The sequence below is a fragment of the Rousettus aegyptiacus genome, unplaced genomic scaffold (genome assembly GCF_014176215.1).
Source record: "Rousettus aegyptiacus isolate mRouAeg1 unplaced genomic scaffold, mRouAeg1.p scaffold_m13_p_2, whole genome shotgun sequence".
Lineage (NCBI taxonomy): Eukaryota > Metazoa > Chordata > Mammalia > Chiroptera > Pteropodidae > Rousettus > Rousettus aegyptiacus.
This window is the reverse complement of record NW_023416295.1, coordinates 92494264-92520149: the sequence shown is the minus strand read 5'-3', so window position 1 is coordinate 92520149 and position 25886 is coordinate 92494264. Positions and strand designations below refer to the sequence as shown.

Here is a 25886-nt window from a genome sequence, read left to right as displayed (position 1 = left end):
AGTCGGTCATTTAAAGGTGGTGCTCCTGGAAGTGAAGTGAAGTGATGTGGTCATGCCAGTCTCAGCTCTCCCAGGCTGCTCAGGTCTATTTTCTGATGCTACTATTGCTTTCCTGATTTTCCAGGGAAGGCTTCTAAACCCAGTTCTGAGAAACAGTTTTGTTTTGTTTTGGTTTTTTTTGCAGTCCAATAATTATGTTATTACTAATGATCTTCATCATCTGATGTCAAATCTGAGGCAGACCTGAGAAAGCACTTAGATAAATTCAGTCTTAGACTGATTTACACTTTTCAGGGCTCCCTGTTTGCCTCTGGAGTTTGCCATTTAGGGATGCATATTGCCTGGTGAGTAAGAGGGACTTGGGGTGAAGCTTCTCACAAATGACAGAAATGTGTTGGTTCCCAGGGCAGTGTTCCAAAATGAATAGTGATCCCGCAGACAGGGACTAGTCTTAAGCACGACAGCCACATTTTCCCTCTGCTATGTCCCCAACTCTGGATTTACAGTTAGAAAACAAAATTGAATGTAGATATCAACCTTATATCCGCAACAGTTGTCACTCTCAATCTCTCTTCTATTTCTTTATCCTTAGCACTTGTCATCTGAAAGACTACTGTATATATTTTACTTGCTTGCTATTTTATTTTCCGTTTCCTTTCACTAGGATGTAAGTTCCACAAGGCAGACATTTTTGTCTCTTGTTCACTGAGGGATCCTCAGTGCTTAGAACGGAGCCTGGTGCTAGTAGGTATTCAAAAAGTATGTGTGCAATAACTGAAGTTCTAACTTCATCACCTTATGTGATTATAGAGTCCATACTTCTCTTTCATTAGAGTCTGATGGATTTGATGTTTCTGCCTCAACTTTCAATGAGGACTTTCTACAGAGAGCCGCAAGCCCAGCAGACGGCTGTGCCTCAACCTGCTGACAAGATAAGGGGATGTGTGATGTGAGCAGGCATTTACCCTGTGCCTGGCAAGTCTACTCACTAGGGGAGTAAACAATTCTAGAGGAGCTTTGGAGAGAGTTCAAAATGTAGAGAACTGGGGATTATTAAAGCTGAGAGAGCTTATCATAAAGTTGGGAGGTTCGGCAAAGCCTGGGTGAGACACAGAATAGTAAATTTAAGTTATGTATCTGTGTAAAATTATTATTATAGCTATAATTTATTGAATATTTGCTCTGTTCTGAAACTTTAGTGTCTATTATTACATTACACACTGTATCTCTATTTAATGTGATACAATAAAGGGTCAATAAGTTTATGTAATTTGCTTGTGTGATAATTGTAAATCTAAAGCATAGATTTAGTCCCATCCTGCAGGACGGAATAGTGCTTAAATATATGCTGTTGAACCAAAAGAGCCTTGATTTCGTTTATGTGATTTAACAGTTGTGTGACTTGAGCAAATTATTTAAATAAGGTCTAATTTCATCTCCTGTGAAATGCGGAAAACAGTTAAGGTTCTTAACACTCAGGGCTGAGGCAAGAACTAAATGAGATTGCATGCAAAGCGCTTAGCATAGTGCCGGGCCTGTAAGTACTGGACAAATGTAAGCTGGGCCTGGGAAGGCAGAGCACACTCAGGAAAAGCGACCAGCTATCATGTTTCCTTTCACTGCCTTTCCAGGTCTGCCCTCCTAATTCATATCTTGCAGAAGCTCAGAATCGGAAGCGGGCATGTAGCTCCACCACTTTACTAGAATTTCCTCTGTTCGATCTCTGCTAGAACTGGTTAGTGACGGGACTGCCTCAGTACAACACAACCTCGACTGCGATATTCTGCGACATGAAACTGGGTGTGACTGTGTTTTCTCCCGGGATGTGTCAGTTTCTGGTGCGCGGCATGCTGGGGGTTGTAGTCCAGACCCGCCCATCTGCATTAAGAGGGCTATTGAGCTAAGAGCAGGGGAACTACAATCCCCAGAGTCCGGCGCGCCGCCCGAAGCCGTGCGTCCGTAGGGTCGCGAGAGCAGGGTGGACGTTCGTGCACGCAGTTCCACTCCTACGGTGAGCGCCTCAGTTCTTAGAAAGGAATATGGAACGACGCTCTCCGGGGCTAAGGTGGCATTATTACACGTTGTAGGGCTAGAGAAACGAGGCCAGTACTTCAAGCACATCCGGGGTGTAAACTGGTTCCCTAGGTGCCAAGAGAGGCCAGCCTTGACCTTAGGTATAGCCCCTTTTCCGCAGGACTCGGCCTGGGGAGGGGTTGTGGGCAAGTCTGTGAGGACTCTCCCTCTTCTCCCAGGCCCGGTCGGATTATCCTGGAGCTCCCGGGAAAGCGGCCACTTGGACGTCTTAGGGAAGAGACAGGCCCAGAGCCCAGGCTGGTCATGAAGAGTGACCTCTCGACATCTGCAGCCCCGCTCAGGGGCGTCGGGGGTGCTCTGAGGAGCAGCGAACCAGTTCGCGTCGTCCCAGTTCCGTCAGCGGCCGTGGTTCTGCTGGAGGAGGCGGCCGACCTCTTGGTGGTGCACCTGGACTTTCCGGCGGCGCTGCACACCTGCGAGCGAGCCTGGCGGAGCCTGGCCAGCGGCGCCCTGGCTGACCAGCCTACGGGCACGTACGTGCTGGGCTGGCTTGGGTCATTCCCTGGTGATCTTGGGGAAGGACTCAAGATCTCAGCAGTTCCGTCATTCTCTGGTTGCTCACAGTGAGCTTTACCCCTTGCTTTCCTTATGGTTTCTGAGTGTCTGGTGTGCTCGTTCTGCAGACAAGAAAACTGAGGCACTGAATGATCCATGAGGAAGAAGTGGTCAAGTCATGTAACAGTTTAGTAGGAACCAATAGCCGTTCTCTGCTCCCTGTTCCAGTATGGAATGGTATGATGGAAAAATAGACTGTGTTGAGTGTTATTTCAGTAAGCAGGCGGTGGAAGCCTTTTCCTAGGTACACTTCTGATCTTGGCTGATGAATAGGAATGGGGTTCTAATCCTGTTGAAGGATTGGAGTAAAGAATTAATCTAGAGAAAACCTTGGTTGTCCATTACTATTTCTAATGCTGCTAGCCTCTTCTGGAAATTAAGGGCATTATTTTTCTATGTGTTGTAAACTTGAATTAGGTTACACTAGGAAGGTCGCTGACCCCAGAGGATAAATTGGGGAGCCTAGTTGTGTTTTTAGGGGATTGCGTGGGGTGTTGCAGTAAATGGGGAAGGCTGCGATTCTGGGTGCCTGGAGGTGCTTCACTAGCTGGTGCTAAAAAGCCAGGCATGGCGTTCCTGTATCTACATGCCCATTTCTTCCCTAGGCAAGCGCTTAGCTCCAGCTGTCTTTCTACCCACACACCTGTGCTGCATGTTGTACTTTTCCTCTTCTTGTTCATTTAAACCTGAGTTCACCTGGATATGAAGATGGTGGGCAACAGTTGATTTGCCTCTAGGAGGTTTACAGGAACTTTAAATTTTTAGGAGAATGAGCAGTTTTCTCTATGTTAGGGCCCATGAGACCAATTGTAATGTGAGGCCCTCTTGAACACTACTAATAGGGAAGATGGAGGTGATAGCTACTGAATTGGGAGCTAAGGAAGAACAGTCCCAGAGTGCACGTGTGAATGGAAATGGAGAGGGACCACTTCTAAATCTGAATTGATTTTTCTGCTACAGCTCCTCGGAGGTGAAATGCTCCCTATGTGTTGTGGGGATCCAGGCCCTGGCAGAAATGGATCGGTGGCAGGAAGTCTTGTCCTGGGTTCTTCAGTATTACCAGGTCCCTGAAAAGCTGCCTCCCAAAGTCCTGGAGTTGTGGTAGGTACTTCTTTCTGACTCAGCAGAAATGAGGATTTTCGTGTCCTCTCTTGAATCGATGCCTAATATCTTCTTTTCCCCTTCTCTAGTACTATTTCTCTCCAATCTAATTCTTTCCTTGTTCTTTTTTTTTTTTTTTCTCCAGACCTCAAAACATAGCACTTTAAAGATGAGAAAGGAGGAGGAATTTAGGAGTGGGTTAGGGAAAAAGAGGAAGAAAGAAGACACTGGGAATAGATGTGAAGAGGGGCGATTGATGTGTGTCAGAGCTGAGAGAGCTTCTTGCTACTTCCTAGGAATTCCTAATTCTTTATCAGTGTCAGCATCCCATAGAAGGGCTAGAGGACCTAGGGGAGGAGTTTGATAGAAGAGTATAGTGGTCATGAGAGATGAGCCAACTGTGGAACACTGACTGTTCTTTTTTGGGGATTGGATTATTTTGGGCTGCAGTGTTCTTTTATACAGCAAAATGCAAGAGCCTGGAGCCATGCTGGAAGCGGCCAATACCTGGCTCCAAGACCCAGACAATCTGGGCCTTCCAGAATACAGAACCTTGGCAGAACTTCACCTGCATCGAGTGCTGCTGCCTCTGGGTTACTTGTCGGAGGCTGAGAAGCTAGTGGTGGGCTCTGCAGCCTTCAGTGAGGAACAGCGGCTGGATGCGCTCCAGGCCATTAGCACAGCAAGGCAGCAGCAGAAACACAAACACTCTGACTCTGAGGAGAACCAGAAGCTAAACCAGGAAGGTAGGATGTTATACTTCTGTGGCCTCTCTCCTGTGGTTATCTTTTCTGTGGGCTTTCCCCTGGACCTTGGGGTCCAACACGACATTCCTGGGGAGCTTGGGAGCAATTCTTTGTATGAGCAACTCCCAAATCACAATAGGAAACCTGTTGAGTTGCTTAAAAAGCCCAAACCTTTTGGAGTCGTCAGTGGAAGGAGAATCTTCACATGAGGAGGTGTTGCTGGGTGTCAGAAATTGTCTTCTGAGAGTCACCTTCTCCTTGGGGTCCTCATATTTGATCTCTTGCCTCTACCATGCTGGCCTGGGTGGGATGTTAGTCCTTCTTTCAATGCTGGCCCAAATATACACATAGCTGAGGTATTCCTTGGGATAGCCAAGGGATAATAAGAAATTAACACAGTAACTTGGTATACTTATCTTCAGTTTGGGCACCCCCTGCTGTCTGTCTGCCTTTACTCACTAGACCTCTTGAGTGTCTTCTTCGGTGATTGATGTCCACACCTTCAGGGGCAGCCCACCTCTTCCCATTAGACTGCAGTTTTATAAACTGGTTTCTGTAGGGAGACCACTTTAAGACCCAACACCGAGTACCTGGCTAGCATCAAGGGGAACCTACGCAGGGGTAGTGTGAGTGTGGGTGTTGATTTGTTACAAAGGGGCTTTAAAGGTTTTCCTCTACGCCAGACCCTTTCCCTGGTCCTTGATCCTTTTTATCTGCTTTTCCTCTAGTGATCTTCTGGACTATATATGAACAGTTCCAAGAGCAGAAAATTTGCTATCTCCTAAAGCAGCTCATTCCATTATTGGGCAGTTCTATAGGAAAGTTATTCTTTCTGTTGAATTTAAGTTTTTCTCCTGGTAGTTTTTAACGTACTGATCCTTGTTTTTTCTCTTGGTAACATAGAATAGGCCTAATCTCCTCACCACCCCACCCCCCCCCCATACACATGAAAGCCCTTCAACTATTAGACTAGCTCTGTTTTCCTAAATGTGTGCGTGTGCGTGTGTGCGTGTGTATGTGTGTGCGCATGCACTAAAAAGCATGAAGCTGCTGAGTGAAATAGGATTGCTTCTTTGCAAACAGGCTTCTTGGCTGCAGAGATTACTTGCTCCTACCCAGGCCCTCTGCCCCTCTACTCCCTGGGGAGGAGTGAGGAGGGGCAAGTTCAGGGTGTTCTAGCAGGACTGGGCACCACTTGTTCTTCAGTTGGTAGTGTTAATGTTTATATTCATAATCCAAGGTTTTTGAATTCTTCACTATGTGTTAAGTGCCCTTTATTTTCTTGCATTAATATGATAATCAGGACCCATTGCTCTGTGTAATTCTATGCATATATCTTAAGCCAAAATATAAATAATGCTATAAAATAATAAGGCTATTTAAAAAAGCACCAAACATGCCATGTTTACCTGTCAAAGTCTTCTTCTAAGGAGGTGATATTCTATTGATATAGTCTGTCATTAAAACATTTTTGAAGCTTTTGGAATTTTGTTTAGAATCATTTTATGGATTACATGAGTAAACCAGTCTTGTTACCTTTTGGTCAACTCTTATAATCAAGCTCAAAGCTCAGAGTTAGGAAGCTGATTCTCATGACTTGCCCTGTAATTACTCTCTGTCTCCCTGACCAGGCTCCTTCTCTAACAAGTTTCTGTCACTTTTGATGTTGCTTCGCCGACTTTGGGACTCCACAGTGAGCCACTTCTTTGCCCTGCCCTTCAGAAAGAGCCTCCTGGCTGCCTTGATCCTCTGCCTCTTGGTGGTGAGGTTTGATCCAGGTGAGTGATGAATCCTGCCTTTCCTCTGGCCCTTCCTGGGGAAGGGGCAGTTGACAAGGATGGGCAGGCGGGAGCCCTCTTGGGGATAGAGGTACCTCCTGTGCCATTTCTCCCTGAGTCTCTTCTACAATGGGGGATCGCTGTATGTGAGCGAGAGCTGGCCCCAGCCCAAATAGGAGTGACTAGCTCTTGGGTCCATGAGGGCAGTCTGGAGGAAATCCACTCTATCCTGCTGACCCGTGCATTGAGGGTTATTGTCACCTACTTTATCCAGCGATGAACTCTGAATAGAAACTCAAGAGTTAAAAAAAAAATCTTCTTTATCATAATGTCTAAAAAATTGTGTTAATTTAAAACATTAAATTATAAGTAAAATAGATATACATTTTAGAAATTATGGAAAATAGGAATAAGTACTCCTAGGAAGAAAACAAATCACCTGTAAGTCTGCTAGTAGGGTTATGCTTTCAGCCTTTTTCTAAATATGGAGATATATGGATATAATTTTGCATGCCTTATTCTTCAAAACATGGCTTTAATGCCTAAATAATAACTCCAATTTATAGAAACTTTCCATAATTTATTTCAGCAAACTCCCATTGCTGAACATTCTGATTATTTCTCATTCTATTTTCTGCAGAGCTGTGAAGCAGACATGAGCTCCCTAAATGCTTTTTGGGAGCAGCCCCGATTATTTCCTGAGAATTAATTTCTCAGACTGGAAGCACTGGGCCAAAGGATAGGGGCTCATTCTTTTATATTGTTTTTGTGTGTTACTCTATGTAAGTTATCATCTAATCTCTACTTGTGAATTTAAACTTAGAGTAGAATTATATAACTTTCAAAACTGAAAGGAAAGCTGGAAGCTCTTATTCTAGTCCCTTTATTTTCTTTTTCTTTCTTTTCTAGTTGGGAAGCCTGAGAACCACAGAGAAAAGTGACTAGCCCAGGGTCACACAATTTGTTTTTAAAACTGCAAGATCTCGATTTAATATTTAGTTTTTCAGTCTTCCCCATTTTCCTTTCTCTTATTTAGTGAGCTTTTTTTCGTATAGCTCAGAGTTGTCCTTTTAACCCCTTTGCTGAACACTGAGCAGGGATTTTCTCTGAATAGCTCTGTTTGCTGTAAGAGTCATTAGTTAGCCCTCAGGTAAGTTAAGGATACTTTGTATTCATTCATGACTGCCCTCTGACTTTATAATTTCTTCCAGAGATTTGATAAAAATTTAGAAAAATTTTTATGGTTCTTAATATTTAGTCTTATAAACACTGGTTCCCTAAGTGCGGATGACAAGGGACCATTTGATCTTGCCGTTCGCAAGGCTGATCAGAGCTTCTTTAGAAGTGCTCTGGCAGACGGTCCTGAACCTCTGTCAGTCTTGACTCATTACAGTGGTGATGCTGTGGGAAAGGAGAACCCATGGATAGGCCACAATATGACCTGGTAGAAAGGATATACAGACGGTACCGTCAATAGCTTTCTTTCAAAAATAAAATTTCCTTTTTAAGAAAAAAAGTTCAGTTAAAAAATTAGTAATTTAAATAATAAAAAATAAACCAACTCAGCTCTAATGCCAAAGAGGTAAATTTTACTTTATTTTATTTCAGTATAATTTACTTATAATAAAATAGGTAATACAGTCACATAGCTTCAAATTTAAAGGGTACAAAAATGAATGTAGTGAAAAATCTCTTCCCAAATTTATCTCCCCAGAGGCAGCCACTGTTAGTAGTTTTTTAGTATATCCAAAAGATTAAACGTAATAAATTTGGATCTTTTTCTTAGCAAATTTAAAATCATTGTAATCCAAGCAAAAACAGGATATTTCAGAGAATTTGTCCTCGAGAAAGTGAAATTCTTTTTTGTGGAGGAGGGGAGGAGGAGCAAAACATTAAACTTCAAAATATGCTTCAAAAATTCCTGCATACTCCCAAGGTGGTAGAGTTTTAAAGGGGTGGGAGGTAGGGCTGAGTGAAGAGGAGGGAAGTGAAAGAAGCCACATTGACAATAGTCTTTTCCCTGCAGCTTCTCCTTCTTCACTGCCCATCCTCTGCAAGCTGGCTCAGATTTTCCACTGGATCCGGGAGGCCATGTTTTCCTCCTCCTACCAGCTCCCCATCCATGACTGAGTGGTCTTCCTTATTCACTTCAGCCCCTCTTCTCCCCATGGCAGAGTAACTCATCCATGGTAGCCAATTTCCTGTTGCTGGCTGGACCCCTATAGAAGTGGGGCCAGCCTAAGTCTCAAAGAGCTGATCCTGTCATATGAACTGTGTCTTGCTGCCTGAATGCTCTCCCCTTTGCACCCACTTTAGCTGGTGTCGGTAGGTCATATGGAAACAAAGGTGGGCCACAGGGCACAAGTCCTCCAGAGTCCCGCCTTAGACCCAGAGGCCCCTCGTAAAGGAAAGGTTTGGGGATGGAGAGTGAGACCATGAAACATTCCATCTTTTTGGCAAAGGCAAGGGGTTAATTTTCAGGTTGGGTGTTGATGAAGCTGGATGGACGTTTAGAAAAATCTCTATGAAGTGATCTTTGGCCTTTCACTTTCTGGAAAAACTTACCTCTAAAAATCACCCCCTGAGGCAGGCCTTTAATTAGGCAGAGTGCATCTGAGAGGACCTCTTTTTTTCTCTTATGCTCCTCTCCACATATCTATTGTTTATTATATGCTATCTGTTGTTTATTATATGGTTTTGCAATGGACTTGGAGCTGCTTAGGCCTGCTGTCTGTTCAGAGCATGGCTTTCAGAACCACCCAGGTGACTACCGAAAATAAAGTGAGGCTGCTCCATTCTTACTGGGTAAAGTGATCTTGCTTGGTGCTGCTTGGGCTTCAGCTCAATTTTCCAGGTTGTCGATGGCCAAGCCCTGCCCTGTTAACCTGAGTATCACTTCACTCTCTTTCCCTCCTGTCAACCCCCTCCCCCCTCTCCTGCAGTAGTATTTTTGGACTTTGTCCAATGGCTGTTTCACCAGGTTCTGCCTGTATCTTTGCCTCCTTGGTACACACCATTGCTGGTTCCCCCCTCTCTTTGTCCTGTCGCTCTGATTATAGTCTATTGTTTGTATAATGCACAAGTTTTTTTGCTTGTGTGACCTTGAAAAGTAGGATAGCCTCAGAGGCTGATAAGCTGAATTGGGTAATCAGGGGAGCTGGAAGGGATGGCAGAGGGAGTTGTGTGGAGAGGACACATGGGTTTCGAAGGCAGTAAATAGTTTTATTCATTGTTAGGGAGTGGAGGCGTGAGCCTTAGCGGTTTACCACCTGAAATGTTTCAGTGTTTTTTTGTCACTGGCCACAAGAATCTTACATGTTTCCATGCAAATAAATGTAAAATACTATGATTTCAGGATTGTGAAAGGGTTCCAGCAGGGGTCAGGCTTTCTGCAGCTGAAGGCCAAGCAAACTACCCCTTTCTGAAGCCTCAGTGCTGATGACAAAAGCAGAGGCAGTCTTTAGCTTTTCCGTGGTAGATTTTCCAGAGTTGTAAGTCAGCAAAGTTTCTTTAATAAAATGGGTAGAATATATAAACTCCAAAGGCCCTTGGGAGGTAAAGTCCCTAGGGTGTCATCCAACAATTTGTTTTTGTAGGCAACAAATCTATGCTTTTACATATGGGCTTTTAATAGAGTAAGAACCCTGGGAAGAGGAAGGGAAAGGAGGCAGATAAGCTTTGAGATTTCTTTAGAATGATTTCTTAAAAATGAAAATCTGGTCTCATTGAAAACCCTAGATAAAACTCTTTAAGGCTTCCCATGGCCCACAGGATAAAACCCACATTCTTTTTCATAGAATTTAAAGCCCCTTTTGTACTGGTTTTGGCTAACACCTCCACTTTCATGAGGGGCCTTTTTTCCCTTATGCACGCTGCTTTCTGGCTGCTCAGCCAAAGTTTTCTGAACACTGCATGCTCCCTCATACTTCTGCTGTTCCCTTTGGAAGGTCCAGCCTCTCTTTTTGCCTGGTGAGCTGCTCAGCCTTCCAGAGATACACAAGGGTTACCTCTGGTAATCTTCTCAATGTCCCCTGCCTTTAGTCCCTATTTCATATCTCTTCTGTGGTCATGACCCCATGGCCTTAGGGTTGTAAAATTTTTTGTTGCATCCAAGAACCGTGAGCTCTTTGAAGCTGGGGAGTGTGGCTTGTTGCAGTGTTTAAGAGTCAGATTTGGATTCTTGGTCTCTGGTTGTGCGACTGTTAGAAAGTGATAGAACCTTTCTCAGCCTCAGTGTTCTCATCTTAAGTGAGTTCTTATCTCACAGAAACTTTTGGAGATAATGAGATCCTACTTATGAAGTGTTCAGCATGTTATTCTGCCCAAGTCAGAGCTCTTTTGAGGGGTAGTTGGATCTACTTTGCCCAGCCGAGTGCCTGGGAGTTAGGTGTTCAAAGGTGTTTAAAGGAATAAATTGATACAACTGACATTACAAGAGGTCTGTGTGTTTTTGGTGAGTGTGTGGGGCTCGTATTGTGAAAACCTTGAATATAAAGAAGGTTTGGCTATGCCCAACTCATTTTTCTGTCTTTCTCCTGAAGTTCCCCAGTATTGTGCTTGCAGGCCTCTAGGTTCTCTGTTTTATGTTTGTTCTGAACGCTGCAGTGTTGTCTGGTAACCAGCTCAGATACCTTCCTAGTCATACAGGGGACTTGTCTCAGGATGCAGGCTGACACTCATATCAGTCTTCAGCTCTGGGCTTAACGAGGTCAGAAATGAAGGGAGGGCTTATATCTGTGCCGTCTAATATGGTAGCCATTAGCCACATGTGGCTCTTGAACACTTGCCCAAATGGAGATATTCTGTAAATGTACAATACACACTGAATTTCAAAGATTTATACTGAAAAAAGAGTGGAAACTCAATTTTTATATTGATTGCGTGTTGAAATGATAATGTTTTGGACATGTTGGGTTAAATAAAAGCTATTATTAAAATTGATTTCACCTGTTCCTTTTTACTTTTTTGTGAGGCTACTGGAATGTTTAAAATTACACATGGCTTGCATTGGACTTCTGGATGATGCTGTTCACACCCAGTACACATCAGGTTCAGAAGGGATGGAAATCAGAGATGCAGCATTGTATGGCGGCATTTCATAGCAAGTTATATCTGGAAACCATCTGTTATAGCTTCTTTCTTTATAAGTTAAAGAGTCGAGACCCAAAGAGGTAAAGTGATTAGCCACAAGTCACATAACCTGAGTGAGACCGAGGAATGTTGACCCTCAAACCTAGTGCTCCTTTCACTGCACCAAGATTCTGCTTAATTTGTACTAAAATCAGTTGCTTTCCACTGAAACTCAGTGTTAATATGCAGATGTATCTGGGAGGTGTAACTTCAGCTGGAATTAGTTGATTAGTTCTGCAGAGTTCTGAGAGAATAGAACATAGAATGTATTTTAAAATGCTGAGAGGAGCTGGAATGGGTAATACTCTCTTGTGGTCAGATGAGAGGCTGGGGAGGATGGCCTGAGGTAGGGAGGAAAAATTGGGTTACCGTGGGCAATCACAGGTAGAGGTGGGTGGGCAGCAGAACAGATAGTGCTGGAAGAGGACATGGGGTTCTGCTTCTAGAAGGGAACTTAAAAGGGACTGAAGTATTTCGTCTTGTGGATGTAATCCCCTTTCTTTTGAATATATGTGTGTGCACATGCGTGTATGTAGACTGTTTAAAAATATATGCGGGTGGACATTTCTTTTGGGGCTTGGTGGTCTCTGTTCAGGAACTCAAGTCTGGAACAGTGGTGTACATTCCTTGTATCGTCATTCCAATTCTGCTCAGGGTCTACCAAAAATTCCTGGATTTCCCCCTTCCTTAGTCGAATGTGGCCTAGAAAAGCTATGCAAGAATCCAGGGATAAAAGCAAAGTAGGCTATCAAAGTGCAGACATAAATGGATTACCAACAAAAGGACCAACAGAAATCTCTTATAAAAAGAAAGACTGAAGTGATTGTCCCAGAGGACCTCACTGTTTTCACAATGGACCTGATAATCTGAAGTACCTTTTTTGTAATTGTCTCTGACCTTTTCTTCTTAGACCAAAATTCAGGACAGATAGTTTAGCTGTTTACCTGATACTAATCAGGAAATACATGGTATTTATATTTAAAGTATATTTAGTTATATGTAATGATTTTATTCCTGAGTTCCTTTTTCATTAAAATAGCTTTGTGCCAGTAGACATTGTTACTAAATCGTTACCTAAACATCTTTGGGCCTCTGGCTTTTGTACACCTCTTCAAATTTGAGCAGAGTACATTTTTACCGTGAAACAGTGCAGTGAGACTGTGCAGTGAAATGAAAGGGAGTTTTGGAGATGATAATGACTTGAAACAAAGTTATAATCACTGCCCAACACAGTGGAGCAGCTTATCTGTAGAGTAGTAATAACTGTTTATTGCTCTAAGGAAGGCAGTGAAGCCAGGAAAGTAGGGGAAATTCTAATCCCTGTTGTATTCCTTCTGTTCCTACAAAATATATTAAATATTCAGTTTAGCTCAAAAAATATATGTGAAAAGAAATATATGCGAGTTTTATATAGTACAGAATTTAAAAGTTACAAAAGAGTATTCATGGGAAAGAGTCTTTTTTTCCACCCCCACTCCACATCCCCCAGTTTCCTACCCAGAGTCCACCACTGTTGTCAGTTTGCTTATCCTTCCAGAGCTAATCTCTGATATTAAGCTTTTCTTTCTCTTGCACAAATGATTGAATACTACACATGTTATACGTATTGAATCCCACTTAAAAAATTAATCTTGGATGTTTGCTCCTTGTTAGCTCATGTAGAATGTTCTCATTAGCTTCATGGTATTTCATTGTGTGATAGGGTCACAGTGTTGAAGCCCCGTACTCTGTCCTTAATACATTGAAACCTCTTCACTCTCTCCTTAGCTTAGGAGCATAGCAACCCTGAGTTTAAGATAACAGGTAATGGTCATGCCTCTTTCCTGTTACTTCTTAGCAAACACAGAGCAGTCTGTTTAGCCTGCCTGGTAACTACCACAGCCACAGTGGGGAGATAAGAGAAGGCCTTTCATACTCTGAACATTCAGTTTTTCCTAAATCTGGAATGGCACTCAAGCAGCCTCTGCCAATTGGTTAAATCAGCCAGAGGAAATTACAGAAAGAGGAAGGCCTGATATGGCCTGCAAATAGGGCCCCTATCCACTACCTCACCCTCTTTTCCTTTCTTCAGTGGAAAAGTCTGGGCTAATGGACTTCTGAAAAGTGATTGAACCACCCCACTGGCACCCAAGGTGGGGCTGTTGTAATTCTGCTGATTTTTCTCCCTGGCTTCCTTACGTAAGTTCCCTGAAGGCTGGCCAAGGCCTCCCCCACCACCTCGATGTAGTACCTCTATTACTTGGAGTGTTTGTGAGAAAAAGGTAGGGCCCTTTTGCTTCTGGAAACCTTACTATCTTAGGGAAGAAGCTAAATGAAAGGCAGTGGGCACAGTGTCTCTAGCCTATTATGATATTCCTCTCTGTGCTATTCCTCCAGTGATGAAGTATGGACCCAGACATTGTTGGCCAGCTTCTAGGCCTCTTGATAAAACAAATATTGTTCTTGTCATAAAGAAAACCATATATATTTTAGAAAATATTAAAAATTGCATAAAAGCAAATATGAGACTCACGATCCCACCCCTCAGAGATAATACTGGTTGGTTTTCTTTCAGTTTTATCATTTTTTTTATAAACATCCAACCCTCTTGGTAGCTCAGGTGCTTGAGAACCTGTGAAAAATCACTTTGCAGACAGACTGGTTTGTGCATGAGAGGAACTAACCAGCTCCACTACGAGTCCTCTACTGAACAGAGTGGGAGTAACCTAGGAAAGGGCAGTTGGTAGGAAGGGACCATGCAGCAAGCTGAGAGCTTGAGGTGTGAATGAATGCTGGAGTGCCCACTAGTGCCTACTTTTCCACAGGGCCAGATCCGAATAGGTGGGATTTTATGACCCACTTCCAACTTTAATAATGACCCAGCTCATGTTTAACATTCTTACCTAGATTTTATTTTTTCAAGAGCCTCTTCGAAACTTTTAACATCCTCTTGTCAATCTTTGTCAGTCTGAGGTGGGGACTGAGAAGCATAAGATAATACCTGAAGACTCGGTTGAAAAACAAAAGGATTTTTGCAAAAGTATGTCAGTATAGAAAAAGAGTCACTTTAACAGTAACACCTGGTGAAGATGTAGAGAAAAGGGAACTCTTGGACACCGTTGGTAGGATTGTGAACTGATACAGCCACAATGGAAAACAGTATGGAGTTTCCTCAAAAAAATAAAGCTATCATACAGTCCAGCAATCCTCCCTCCAAAGAAAACAAAAACACTAATTCAAAAAGATATATGCATCTCTAGGTTCACTGCAGCATTACTAATAATAGCCAAGATGTAGATGCAATGTAGATGTCCATTGATAGGTGAATGGATAAAAATGTGTATACATACACAGTGGAATATTATTCAGCAATAAATAAGAATGAAATCTTACTATTTGCAATAACATGGATGGATCTAGAGGCTATTAAGCTAAGTGAAATAAGTCAGAGAAAGACAAATACTGTGTGATTTCACTTAGAATCTAAAAAAAAAGCCAAATGAATAAATGAAACAAAAAGAAACAGACGCATAGATATAGAAAACAAGTCGATAGTTGCCAAAGAGGTAGAGTGGGGAATGAGAATTAAAAACACTATTTCAAGTATTTAATATATATAATTTATTATATAAACCCATTAAAATGCAATCAAATTAGGTAAAACTAATTACTCATGAAAAAAAGAAAAAGTAATGTGACTAAAAATGGGGATGTGTGTAGATATAGCTAACATTAAAAAGACAGTATGAGAATATTATAAATGATTTTATTACTAATAAGGTCTAAAAATTATTTCTCTGTAATCTTGTTTAGGAAACTATCTAAAAAATAACCCCCCTTACCCCCCCCCCAAAAAAAAAACCAATAACATCAACATTATTTATATGGAGAGGTTCTTTGGCAGAAAATCCAATTAGAAGACAACCAATAGGTTCTGACCCTCAGAGATACATTAAGCCTATAAAAAAACATTCACACTCTTAGGTTAAAGTCTTGTTTTCCAAGTGTAATAGAGCATCTTCTTTTTTGGCTCCTTGCTGTCTCTAACCTGACCCTTTTCCTGTTCCTTTAGCTGGTTTTGCTCTTTCCTCTGGCCTCAAGCTGGGAGTGAGTGTACCCTCAAGGCTCTGTCACAGCTCTTCTCTTTCTACATGTCCCACAACACCTAGAATAAGGCCAACCATGTTAAGGGTCATGTAATAAAGGTTCATTGGATGAACTTGGATTTAGCCTTGGTAATTAGAAGGAGAAAAAAATAAAGGAAAAAAGTCGGTGAGCGTGAAGGCAAACATCAGGGCTGAAGGGTGGAGGTGGAGGTGGTGGGAGGAGGATGGATGCAATGCTTTGGCACCAGTGTTAGCAGTATCATTGCTCAGGTCACTGCCGAGGGAAAAGAGCTGGAGTTGTTCCTTCTCAGATATTCTAGTGATGAGAAAGACAGCCAGGCTGGCGTCCTTTGGTGTAGATATAGATACAAGCTGGTGGTTCCAGGAGATGACTCACAGATAAGCCAAGCTTATCTGGTTACCAGCAGCCTCTGCCAGATCCTAAGGAATGGGCTGCTTTCTCTGAAGGGAAGCCACTCTGTTTTTGATCCTTTCCAAAGTGTTAGAGAATTTTTCTCACTCTTCCTTGTGCATTGCCAAGCTGGAAAACTGGTAAAATTGCCTACAAGAGTCACCCTAGCCATTCCAAATCTTCCTGAGCATTTGGGCTCCGACAGTGGATGGCAGCCTCCTCCCAACAGGTACCTACCGTTCTGGAGTATTCTGATTATCCTACCCCCTCCCCTCTTAGTACTAATTATTGTTCTGTCCCATTCATGGATTTCATGGTCTCCTCTTAGGTGACAATTAGCTGTTTCAGAGGCGTTAAAAGACATGCCCTATTGATCCTGGAAACATGAATTTTTATAAAGCTCTTTTGGAGAAACAAGGTCTAAGCCCAATGGAATAATTTTGCAGTATAAGTGAGAGTGTGGACTCTGGGACCATGATGCCTGAGTTCATATCTTGGCTCCCAAACTTTGGGCAAATTATCTTTCTTGTGCCTTAGTTTCTTTATCTGTAAAATAGGGGTAATGATTATTTTACTTTATAGGTTTGTTGTGAGGATTAAATGGTGCTAACATGTAGACACTTAAAAAGTTAATGGCATATAGTAAGTGCTTGTTATTATTTTTGTTGTTATCGACTAAGTGTGAGATCTGGGAGGGAAGAGTCAGGAGTTAGAACCCAGTATCACATGATCTACCGCACTGCAAAGTGGTAGCTTCCCTGATTTCTGATTTTCAGTACAGGAACTAGGCTTTGTAGGTGACTTCAATTACTTAACCCATTTCCTGTTTGCCTTGAGAATACTCACCAGTGGCTCTTGCAGCTGCTGTGTTCACCCCAAGATAACTTGTGGAGTAATTCCTAACCTTACCAACGTTTTCCATGAAATATCACACTTTTATTATTATTTTTGCATCACTCTAGTATATCAATAGTCTTTGGAAACAAATTAAATCATTCTATGTATAGCATTCTGTTTTTATTTCCATTTACAAAATATTGTAATTCTCGATCACTGAGCATGTCAAATCCTAGAAAACATAGCATTCCTACATGTGCTGTTAACATGGTTTTCAAACAGTTGTTAGCCAGATTCATTTGATGAATCCTGTTTGTGTATACTTTTTGTTACATTAGGATTAGAGACAAGTTCTGTTTAGACATAACTCCAAGAACAATTTTTATATTTTATTTTCACATTGAAAACCAGTCAGGTTTGCTTCAGCCTCAAAGAGTGTGTTTATGTAAAACTAATGCTGGCAGTGAGATGCTCTTTTTTTTCTAAATGGGAAATAAGTTAAAGAAGCACTACGCCTCTTGCATATGTTCATTTAAGAATGCATTCAGAGGTTCCGGTCAAGATGGTAGAGTAGGTAAAAGCTATGCAAGCCTTCTCTCACGACCACATCAAAATTACAACCAATCAGCAGAACAACTATCAATGAAATCTAGCTGAACAGAAGTCCTATAACTAAGGACATACAGAAGAAGCCTTCTCAAGACTGGTAGAAGGAATGGAGATATGCAAGGGGCTGGTTCCACACCCATGTATGGCAGCTGAGAATTGGAAAGGATAGTAGGCTGCGGAGGACCCCTGGAAGAGTGAGGGTCCCCAGCCCCACACCAGGATTCTTAGCCTGGAGCACCAGTGCTAGGAAGAGAAGTCCCCACAACTTCTGGCTGTGAAAACCTGTGGATATTGTGGCTGAGTGACATGGAGTCCAGATGCTCCTCTTAAAGGGCCCATGCATGGACTTATTTGATATGGACTCATTCACTCTGAGATCCAGTGCAGGCGTAGCAGCTTAAAAGGTGCCAGGGACATACGGGGAGAAACTATATTGTCTAGTTTTAGGGAGAGCACTGGAGGGGCAGGTTTCTCCCAGAAAGAAACGCTGGCAGAGGGCATTGTTCCTTTGTTGAGCCCTCCCCTGTCTTAGCCTGCAGACTTAGACAGGTGCCATATCTGAGTCTTCATAAACCTGGCTAACACTGATCCCCTCACCCTGGTGATTCCCTGAGATCCTGCCCCACCCAAGTTGCAGGCCCACTCAAACTGCTTCCAGTGACTTTTCCATACAAACAGCCTGTCTTGGCTCATGTTGCAGACTTTCTCTCAAAGTTCACAAAACCTAAAATTTCTCAAAGATTCACAAAATCCAAACAAGCAGCATCTGGCCTCAGTGTGCCACGTACCTCTTGCTAAGCAGCCCCAAGCCTGGCACTAGAGGCAGCTGGGCTTGGTTTGCAGCTTAGCCCCTGCAGTTTAGTCCCTGGCACCTCCAAGCCCAATGTGGGTAGAAGACATCTATGGATTACTTTGTGGCTTATGCCAAGTGGCCCAGGGCAGGGTATGGGTGGAGGCCAAACATGGCCTGCCAGGTGGCCCTGGGGTGGGTATGCCTAGTAGCTGCTTCTGATCAAGCCTGAGCACCACTTGGCTGCTTCCACAAATGACACACTGAAAGTGCAGACTTGGCAGGCACCAAAGCCCTGCTAAAGCAAATCCTGCTCTATAGGATCATCTCCTGCACAACTTCTCCGCTATAGTCACTGGCCAGTCCTTACAGTCAATCAGCCTGAGGGTCAATCCCTTCCATTGATGTGCAAACAGCAAACAAGTCTCAACTACAACAGGAGGGCACACACAACCCACACAAGGACATATACCTGGATCACCCAGCTCAGGTGACCAGGGAGATGGTGCCACTGTCTTCCAAAGGACACCTACTACAGAAGGCCACTCTATTAAGACTGGGAGACATAGCAGCTCTATCTAATGCATAGAAACAAACACAGAGAGGCAACCAAAATGGTGAGGCAAATGTCCCAAATGAGAGAATAGAACAAAGCTCCAGGAAAAGAACTCAGCAAAATGGAGACAATCTATCAGATTCAGAGTTCAAAACAATGGTTATAAGGTGCTCTATGACTTCAGTGAGAACTACAAAAAAGAGAGGGAAACATAAAAATGGAGATAGAAAACATAAAAATGGAGACAGAAAACATAAAAAATAACCCATCAAAAATGAAGAACACTGAAATAAATACATTAGAGGGAACAGTAGATTAGATGAAACAGAGAATTGAATCAGTGATTTGGAAGATAAAGTAGCAAAAAATACCCATTAGAGCATCAAAAAGAAAAAAGAATCTAAGAATATGAGGATAGTTCAAGGGGTCTCTGGGACAACATCAAGCATAACAACACTTGCATCATAGGGGTACCAGAAGGAGAAAAAAGAGCTCAAAGAATTGAAAACCTATTTGGAGAAAGAATGATGGAATACTTTCCTAACCTCATGAAGGAAATAGGCATATAAAACCAGGGAAATCAGAGAGTCTCAAAAAAGATGAACCCAAAGAGGCCCACACCAAAAAACATCATAATTAAAATGCCAAAGGTTAAAGACAAAGAGAAACTTAAAAATAGTAAGAGAAAAGCAGTTGGTTACCTACAAGGGAGCTACCATAAGACTGTCAACTGATTTCTCAACAGAAACTTTATAGACCAGAAGGGACTGGCATGAAATATTCAAAGTGATGAAAACAAGGACCTACTATCAAGATTACTCTACCAAGTAAAGCTATCATTTAGAATTGGAGGACAGATAAAGAACTTTCCAGGCAAGAAATGTTAAAGGGGCTTCTTTAAAAAAAATAAAAATAAAAATTATAATAATGATAATAATAAAACGTTAATAACAACATATCTATCAACAATTTCTTTAAATGAATTTAATGCTCCAATCAAAGTGGATTTAATGCTCTAATCAAAAGACATAGGGTGGCTGAATGGATAAGAAAAGAAAATCTTTACATATGCCACTTACAAGAGACTTACTTCAGATCGAAAGACACACACAGACCTTAAAGGATTAGAAAAAGATATTTTATGAAAATGGAAACAGCAACAAAAAAGTTGGGTAGCAATACTTATACCAGACAAAACAGACTTTAAGACAGAAGTATCATCCTGAATTCTGTCATTTAAGTCACATATTTCTATGTAAGCTTATTTTCTGGAGATTTTTCTCTTTCTTTCTGAGATGCCTTGTCACCTTGGTTATTCATGGTGTTTAATGGACTATTTCTCCACCTGGGCATTAATGGAAGTGTATTCTGCTTTTTTCCCAGAAAGATTTATTATATAATGATCTCTCTAGCCCGTTGCAAAAAAGGCGTTTTTCTTTTGGTTTCTAGTAGGTGGCTTCTAAGTCCTGCTTTACATAAAGCCTTAATAATGCCTTTTTTTTCCCCCTTATAGATGTTTAATCACACTTCCTACCCTTAGTCCCTGTCAGTGTTAGTGACAGTTTTGGTAGCATTTGCTCAGATTCCCTGGGAGCTCTGTGGCGTTCCGTCTCAAATGGTATGCGGGGCGGGTCTCTCTGGGCTGTGGCTCAGCCTCATGTTTTGCTGGTAATAATCAACCGTTGTTTCTCTGCCATCCCTGCTTCTCTGCTTTCTGCCCTGATGACTGGGCCCTGCTTCTGACTGTGTGGAGCTCACAGCATTCCCAGTCAGAGCTGTTCAGGGAACTCCCCGCACATTCTCCCCTCCCCCTCTTCCTAGTCCACTGCTCAACACCTGGGGTTCTGACCTGTGGTAGCTCTTATGTGCAGATCCCATGCTCAGACGTGCTGGTGTGCAGTTTGGGTGTTTTTTGTTGAGTTTTAGATGTTCGGCTTATTGTCGTTTCAAGGGGAGAGATTTGGAGACATCTCTCACTCCACCATGTTTCCGACATCACTCCAGACTTTAAAACAAAGGCTACAAAAAGAGACAAAAAAAGACCCCGTAATCCCACTTCTTCAAAGGGACATGTGCATTCATATGTTCATGGCAGCATTATTTACAATAGCCAAGATATGGAGTCAACCTGATGTCCACTGGTGGATGAATGGCTTAAGAAGAGGTGGTACATATATACAATATAATATTATTCAGTCATAAAAAGGAATGCAGTCTTGCCATCTGCAACAATATGCATAGACCTAGAGGGTATTGTTCTGAGTGCAATAAGTCAGAGAAAGACAAATGTTATATAATTTCACTTGTATGTGGAAATTAGAGAACATGATGAACAAACAAACAGAAATAAGCTCATAGATACAGAGAGCATTTTGATGGTTGCCAGATTGGGAGTTGGGGGATGGATGAATGGGGAACAGGTGAAGGGGAGCAAGATTAAGTGGTATAATTTGGTAGTTACAAAATAGTCATGGGGATGTAGAGTATAGCATGGGGAATATAGTAATATTGTAATAACTGTGTATGATGTCAGATGGGTACTGGATTTATTTGCATGATTACTTCATACATCATATAAATGTCTAATCACTATGTTGTACAGCTGAAACTAATAAAATATTGTATGTTAACTGTAATTGAAAAAAATAAAAATAAAAATAGAACACATTTGATTTTCTGAATATACAGGACATTTATACCATTTTTTTTTAAATATGAAGAACCTTTCATTCCTGTCTTCTGTCTTGCAAATTCCTTTCTCCCTCAGAGGCAGCCACTGTTGTTCATTTCTTATTTGTCCTGGAGTTTCTTTGTATATATAAAAAATATGTTTAGCGATCCTATTTTTGCCTTTAAAAATATAATCGTAGTATATTATACACACAATTTTTTTGCTTTTTATTTTCCAAAGAAGCATGATTTTGAGGAAGATAAAGGAAAATATATAATGTGGACTTTCAGAAGTAGGACAGGGCTGGTTTGGCATCTAGCTCTGCTACTAAATTGCTCTGTAACTTTGCAAAAGTCACTTCTGGGATGGAATGTTAAAATCCTACATTTTATTTACTATTGTAAAATAGGATGGTTGAGTCTTTTTATTAAAATAAGTTAAAAATATTTGAAATAGATACATGAAATAGAAATGTTAAATAGTTATTGGATTTCTATATAGGCACGTTTAGTTAGATTAAGTAAGATTTAAATGGTCCACTGATGATATATAGGCAACTTCAAATCAACACTTTCTCTGGGCTATTTAAAATAATTTGATGCTAGGCCAAAAAAATAATACACTTTCTGCCTTACCTTTTACTTAGCACTTATAGGAAGAGCCGGGTGGGAGCTGGTGAGTGGAGAGGTAATAGGGTTTGTGAGAGAGTATTTTGTTTGGCTCTAGACAAAAGCTGGGGATGCATGGACCACAGGGGTGACTCTGCTCTGAAAGATAGGCAGGAGTTTATGACAGGGAAGTAGGTGCAGGTGAGTAAGGTTTTGATGAGTGCTGGAATTTAAAAAATGGATTCATGAAGCAATATTGCTGCAGTCAAAAACTAAAAAATCAAACTGACCAGAGTGAAAAATAGCCTGGGTCTTGGTCTGGTTCTGCTGCCATATCGATGACTGGACTTTATTTTCAGGTTTATTTAACAGTCCATGTTACTTATTATATTTTTAAGACACGAAATGCTTTCATTCAATCTTACTAAAAAGTACTCCATGAAAATAAAATCATCTGTAGCTTCAATATACATTCATATATATTATAAGCACATACCTGCTACTTAGAGTTCTGCAGTTTTTTTCATTTAATATTATCTATTCAGTTTTCAACATTATCTTCTTCCTTAGGATATGCATTTGTTTTCTAGGGCTGCTGTAACAAATTACCACAAGTGACTGGCTTAGAACGACAGAAATTTATTCTCACACAGCTTGGAAGTCAGAAGTACAAGATCAAGATCAAGGTGTCTCTCTCCGAAAACTCTGAGGGAGAGTACTTCCTTGCATCTTCCAGCTTCTTTCTGGTGGCTTCTAGGTATTCTTTGGCTTGTAGCAGCATAATTCCAATCTCTGCCTCCATCTTCACTTGGCCTTTTCTGTGTTTCTATGTCTTCTTTTTTGTCTTTTTTGTTCAATTCGTATTTGTTCTTTGTTCTTCCCTTGTCTTTGAATTTAGGACTCACTCTAATCCAGAATGATCTCATCTTGAGATCCTTAATTATATCTGCAAAAGCTCTTATTCCAAATAAGGTGACAGTATGAGGTTCTGTGAGCCACAGTTCAACCCACTACTCCATATTCATAGCCCAATAGTATTCCTTCCTATTAACATATTATCCAATTTTGTTCCTTCTAATTTTTTGCTAGTATGAATAACAGCTCTAAACAGATTGCATATGAAAATGCCATGAAACAGTACTATTATTTTCCTTGTGGGTTATTTTCTTGGGGGTAGTTTTCCAAAATAGAATTAACAACATTAGCGGTGAGAATAGTTTTCTAGCTCTTGAACATCTTACCAGGGTGTGGTCCAGAAAGATTGTATCACTTTGCAATACTCATAGCAATATGTGAAATAACAGAGACAGAGAGAGAGACAGAGACAGAGAGACAGAGAGAGACAGAGAACGAATATGAATGAATTCAGGCAATTATTTCAGTGAACCAAAGGGAGGAAAATATACAAGTGAAGAATTAATTATATGCAGAATATCAAGCCCTCAGAGAGAAGAAGATAACAACCTGACTGCTTTATCTTTCCTATGGTGCCCCTTTATTCCACACAGATCTTTAGGTGCATTTTTTAGGGACTGGCAGCTAAAGAAAGTGGTTATCTGATCCGTAACAGAGTCTTAGATTCAATGAGGATAAGGTCTTAAGAGCTGGCTTCTGGTCCACTTGAGCTCATTTGTGAAGGAGATGAATTTTTTCTTAGTTCCCCAACGTCAGTGCTCTCTGCATTTTGCTTGTCTGTTCTTGACTCCCAGCTCTATGTGCCCACTGCTTCATCTTTCTGCTGAGTTCTGTATGACTGATGTTATAGCCTAAAGGGCTGTCCCCTCCCAAGGGAGGTGAGTTTCATAGGGAATAAAAGCTAAAGCTAAGCAGATAATGAATGCTCTGAAAGGTGCCATTTCTGGCATCAACTAGTTGAGAGGAGTGGGAGCAGGGGAAGAATCAGGGCCAGTGGGAAAAAGCTTCCTCACCAAATTTAAAACAAAACAATGCAGAACCTCAGTGTTGGTTTTGGAAGGAGACTTGAATGGGCGAAAGGCTAGCTGCATTTGGTGGCTCCAGATTTATCCTGAGATTCACCTTTTCTTTGGTGGTCTCTTGATGGTTACAACTGCCAGAAGCATGCAGATCTCAAAGAGGGAATCGCTTCATCTGTGATTACTGTGGCCAAATGTGCCTACTCTTCTTTTCTCTTAGTGTCCTGTAGCATATTAGAAACAAACTTGGAATAGTAATATTTAAATGTGTGTCCTTACGGCTAGAGGATAAACAAAATTAAATAAAAATGGTGAGTATCTACATCAAGATAATCTGATTATAAAATGTAGTTTGCTCTTTGTAATTCACAGGCTCACCCTGCCAGTAGGAGTGCCTGGAAATAACAGATTTTTCTTATATTTCTTCTTCTCGGCTCCTAGTCTCCCTCCACATGGTAAGCTCCATCTTTAACATTGATCCCCTGGCGCACCAACTTAAACATTTGGACTCTCAAAGTTTAAGCTAAGAAAACAGGGACAAGTCCTTTCTATCTAAGTCTTGCCCTTTCAGTTCCAGTTTATAGGTAACGATTAAACTTTTGAGCTCAGCCTCTGTGTCAGACTCTCTGAGCTCAAACTCCAGCTCTGTCTCTAACCAGTTGTGTGATCAAGAATAAGTTAACATTTCTAAGTCTCAGATTCTTCATCTGTAAAATAGGGATAAGAAAAATTTTAATTTCAGAGGTTTGTTATAAGAGTAAACTATGTGTTTAGCACATAGAAAGTACTCAGTGTCAGGAACTACTGTATAAATAATAAGTATATAAATATCATGAAGACAACTATTCTCCTGGGTGATTGATAGAAATTATTTTACCTCCTACTCAAATGGGCATGGCTCAACTTTTTAGCCTGTCGCTATAATTAATATATTTGAGAATGTGACCCCATAGCACAAAAATTCATGCAAGAAGAAATATACTCACATATAGTAACTGGAATGTGGTAGAGGTGAAGTAAGGTCTTTACAAGGCCTAAATCACACTGTATAAGAGGTTGCTTTCTCATAAAGAGCCTGAATTTGACTTCAGTTTCTCCACCTGCAAAAAGGGTACTGTATTAGGATTCTTCAGAAAAATAGAACATACATATATATATATATATATATATATATATATATATATATAGTTCCAGCGTCTGACAGGAAGGAAATATACAAGTGAAGTATTAACTATAGAATACCAAGGCCTCAGAGAGAAGATAACAACCAAGCTGCCTTAGCCTTTTTTTTTTTTTGGTGATGTACACACACACACGCACACACACACACACACACGTTTATTTTAGTTATTATAAATATTTGTTATAAATATAATAAATATTTATCATAAGGAATTGACTCACATGATTATGGAGGCTGTGAAGTCCTAAGATTTGCAGTCAGCAAGCTGGACACACAGGAGAGCTGATGGTGTAAGTTCTAGTCCAAGGGCAGCAGAATACAACTGTCCCAGCTGAACTGTCAGGTAGGCAGCATGTCCTTCTTACTCAGTTTTTTGTTCTGTTCAAGTCTTCGTTTGATTGGATGAAGTCCACCCACATTGGGAAGGCAATCTGCTTTACTTGTTTCTACTGATTCAAATGTTAATGTCATCCAGAAACCCCCTCACAGACAGACCCCAGAATAATGTTTGACCAAATGTCTGGGCATTCCATGGCCCAGAAAAGCTGACACATAAAATTTAGGGTCTAAAAAAGTTTGTCCTGCCTTCTTTCTAAATTTCTGCTCTGGAAGAAAGGCATGAATGGAGGTGGGATGGGGGAAGTTATCAGTGAGATCCGATTTGCCACAAGTCAAATAATTATAAGGCAGAGGACTTCAAAAAGAAGTAAACATTCTTAAATTCCAAAGACTTTAGGCCTCTGTCTTAATCTGCTCAGACTACCATAACAAAATACTACATACTGGGTGGCTTAAAC

General features: G+C 41.2%; 1 protein-coding gene across 2 annotated transcripts; it reads left to right on the top strand.

Annotated features, from left to right (window-relative positions):
* The first annotated feature begins 1935 nt into the window (after window positions 1-1935).
* Window positions 1936-11215, top strand: PEX26 (peroxisomal biogenesis factor 26). Of its 2 annotated transcripts, none has more exons than XM_016125456.2 (6): window positions 1936-2011; window positions 2253-2567; window positions 3610-3750; window positions 4201-4496; window positions 6128-6274; window positions 8301-11215. In XM_016125456.2, exons 2-6 carry the CDS (start codon window positions 2338-2340, stop codon window positions 8402-8404), a joined length of 918 nt encoding a protein of 305 aa, XP_015980942.1. In that variant the 5' UTR covers window positions 1936-2011; window positions 2253-2337; the 3' UTR covers window positions 8405-11215. The 2 variants fall into 2 exon arrangements, with proteins under 2 accessions (XP_015980942.1, XP_015980936.1); XM_016125450.2 differs by lacking the exon at window positions 1936-2011 and adding an exon at window positions 2018-2174.
* The last annotated feature ends 14671 nt before the right edge of the window (window positions 11216-25886 follow it).

Excerpts from the sequence above, each read along its gene's own strand:
- PEX26 (XM_016125456.2), top strand. The coding sequence starts at position 2,338 with ATGAAGAGTGACCTCTCGACATCTGCAGCCCCGCTCAGGGGCGTCGGG. Across the intron at positions 3,751-4,200 it reads CCCAAAGTCCTGGAGTTGTG|TGTTCTTTTATACAGCAAAA; the intron begins GTAGGTACTTCT and ends TTTGGGCTGCAG. Across the intron at positions 6,275-8,300 it reads GGTGGTGAGGTTTGATCCAG|CTTCTCCTTCTTCACTGCCC; the intron begins GTGAGTGATGAA and ends TTTTCCCTGCAG.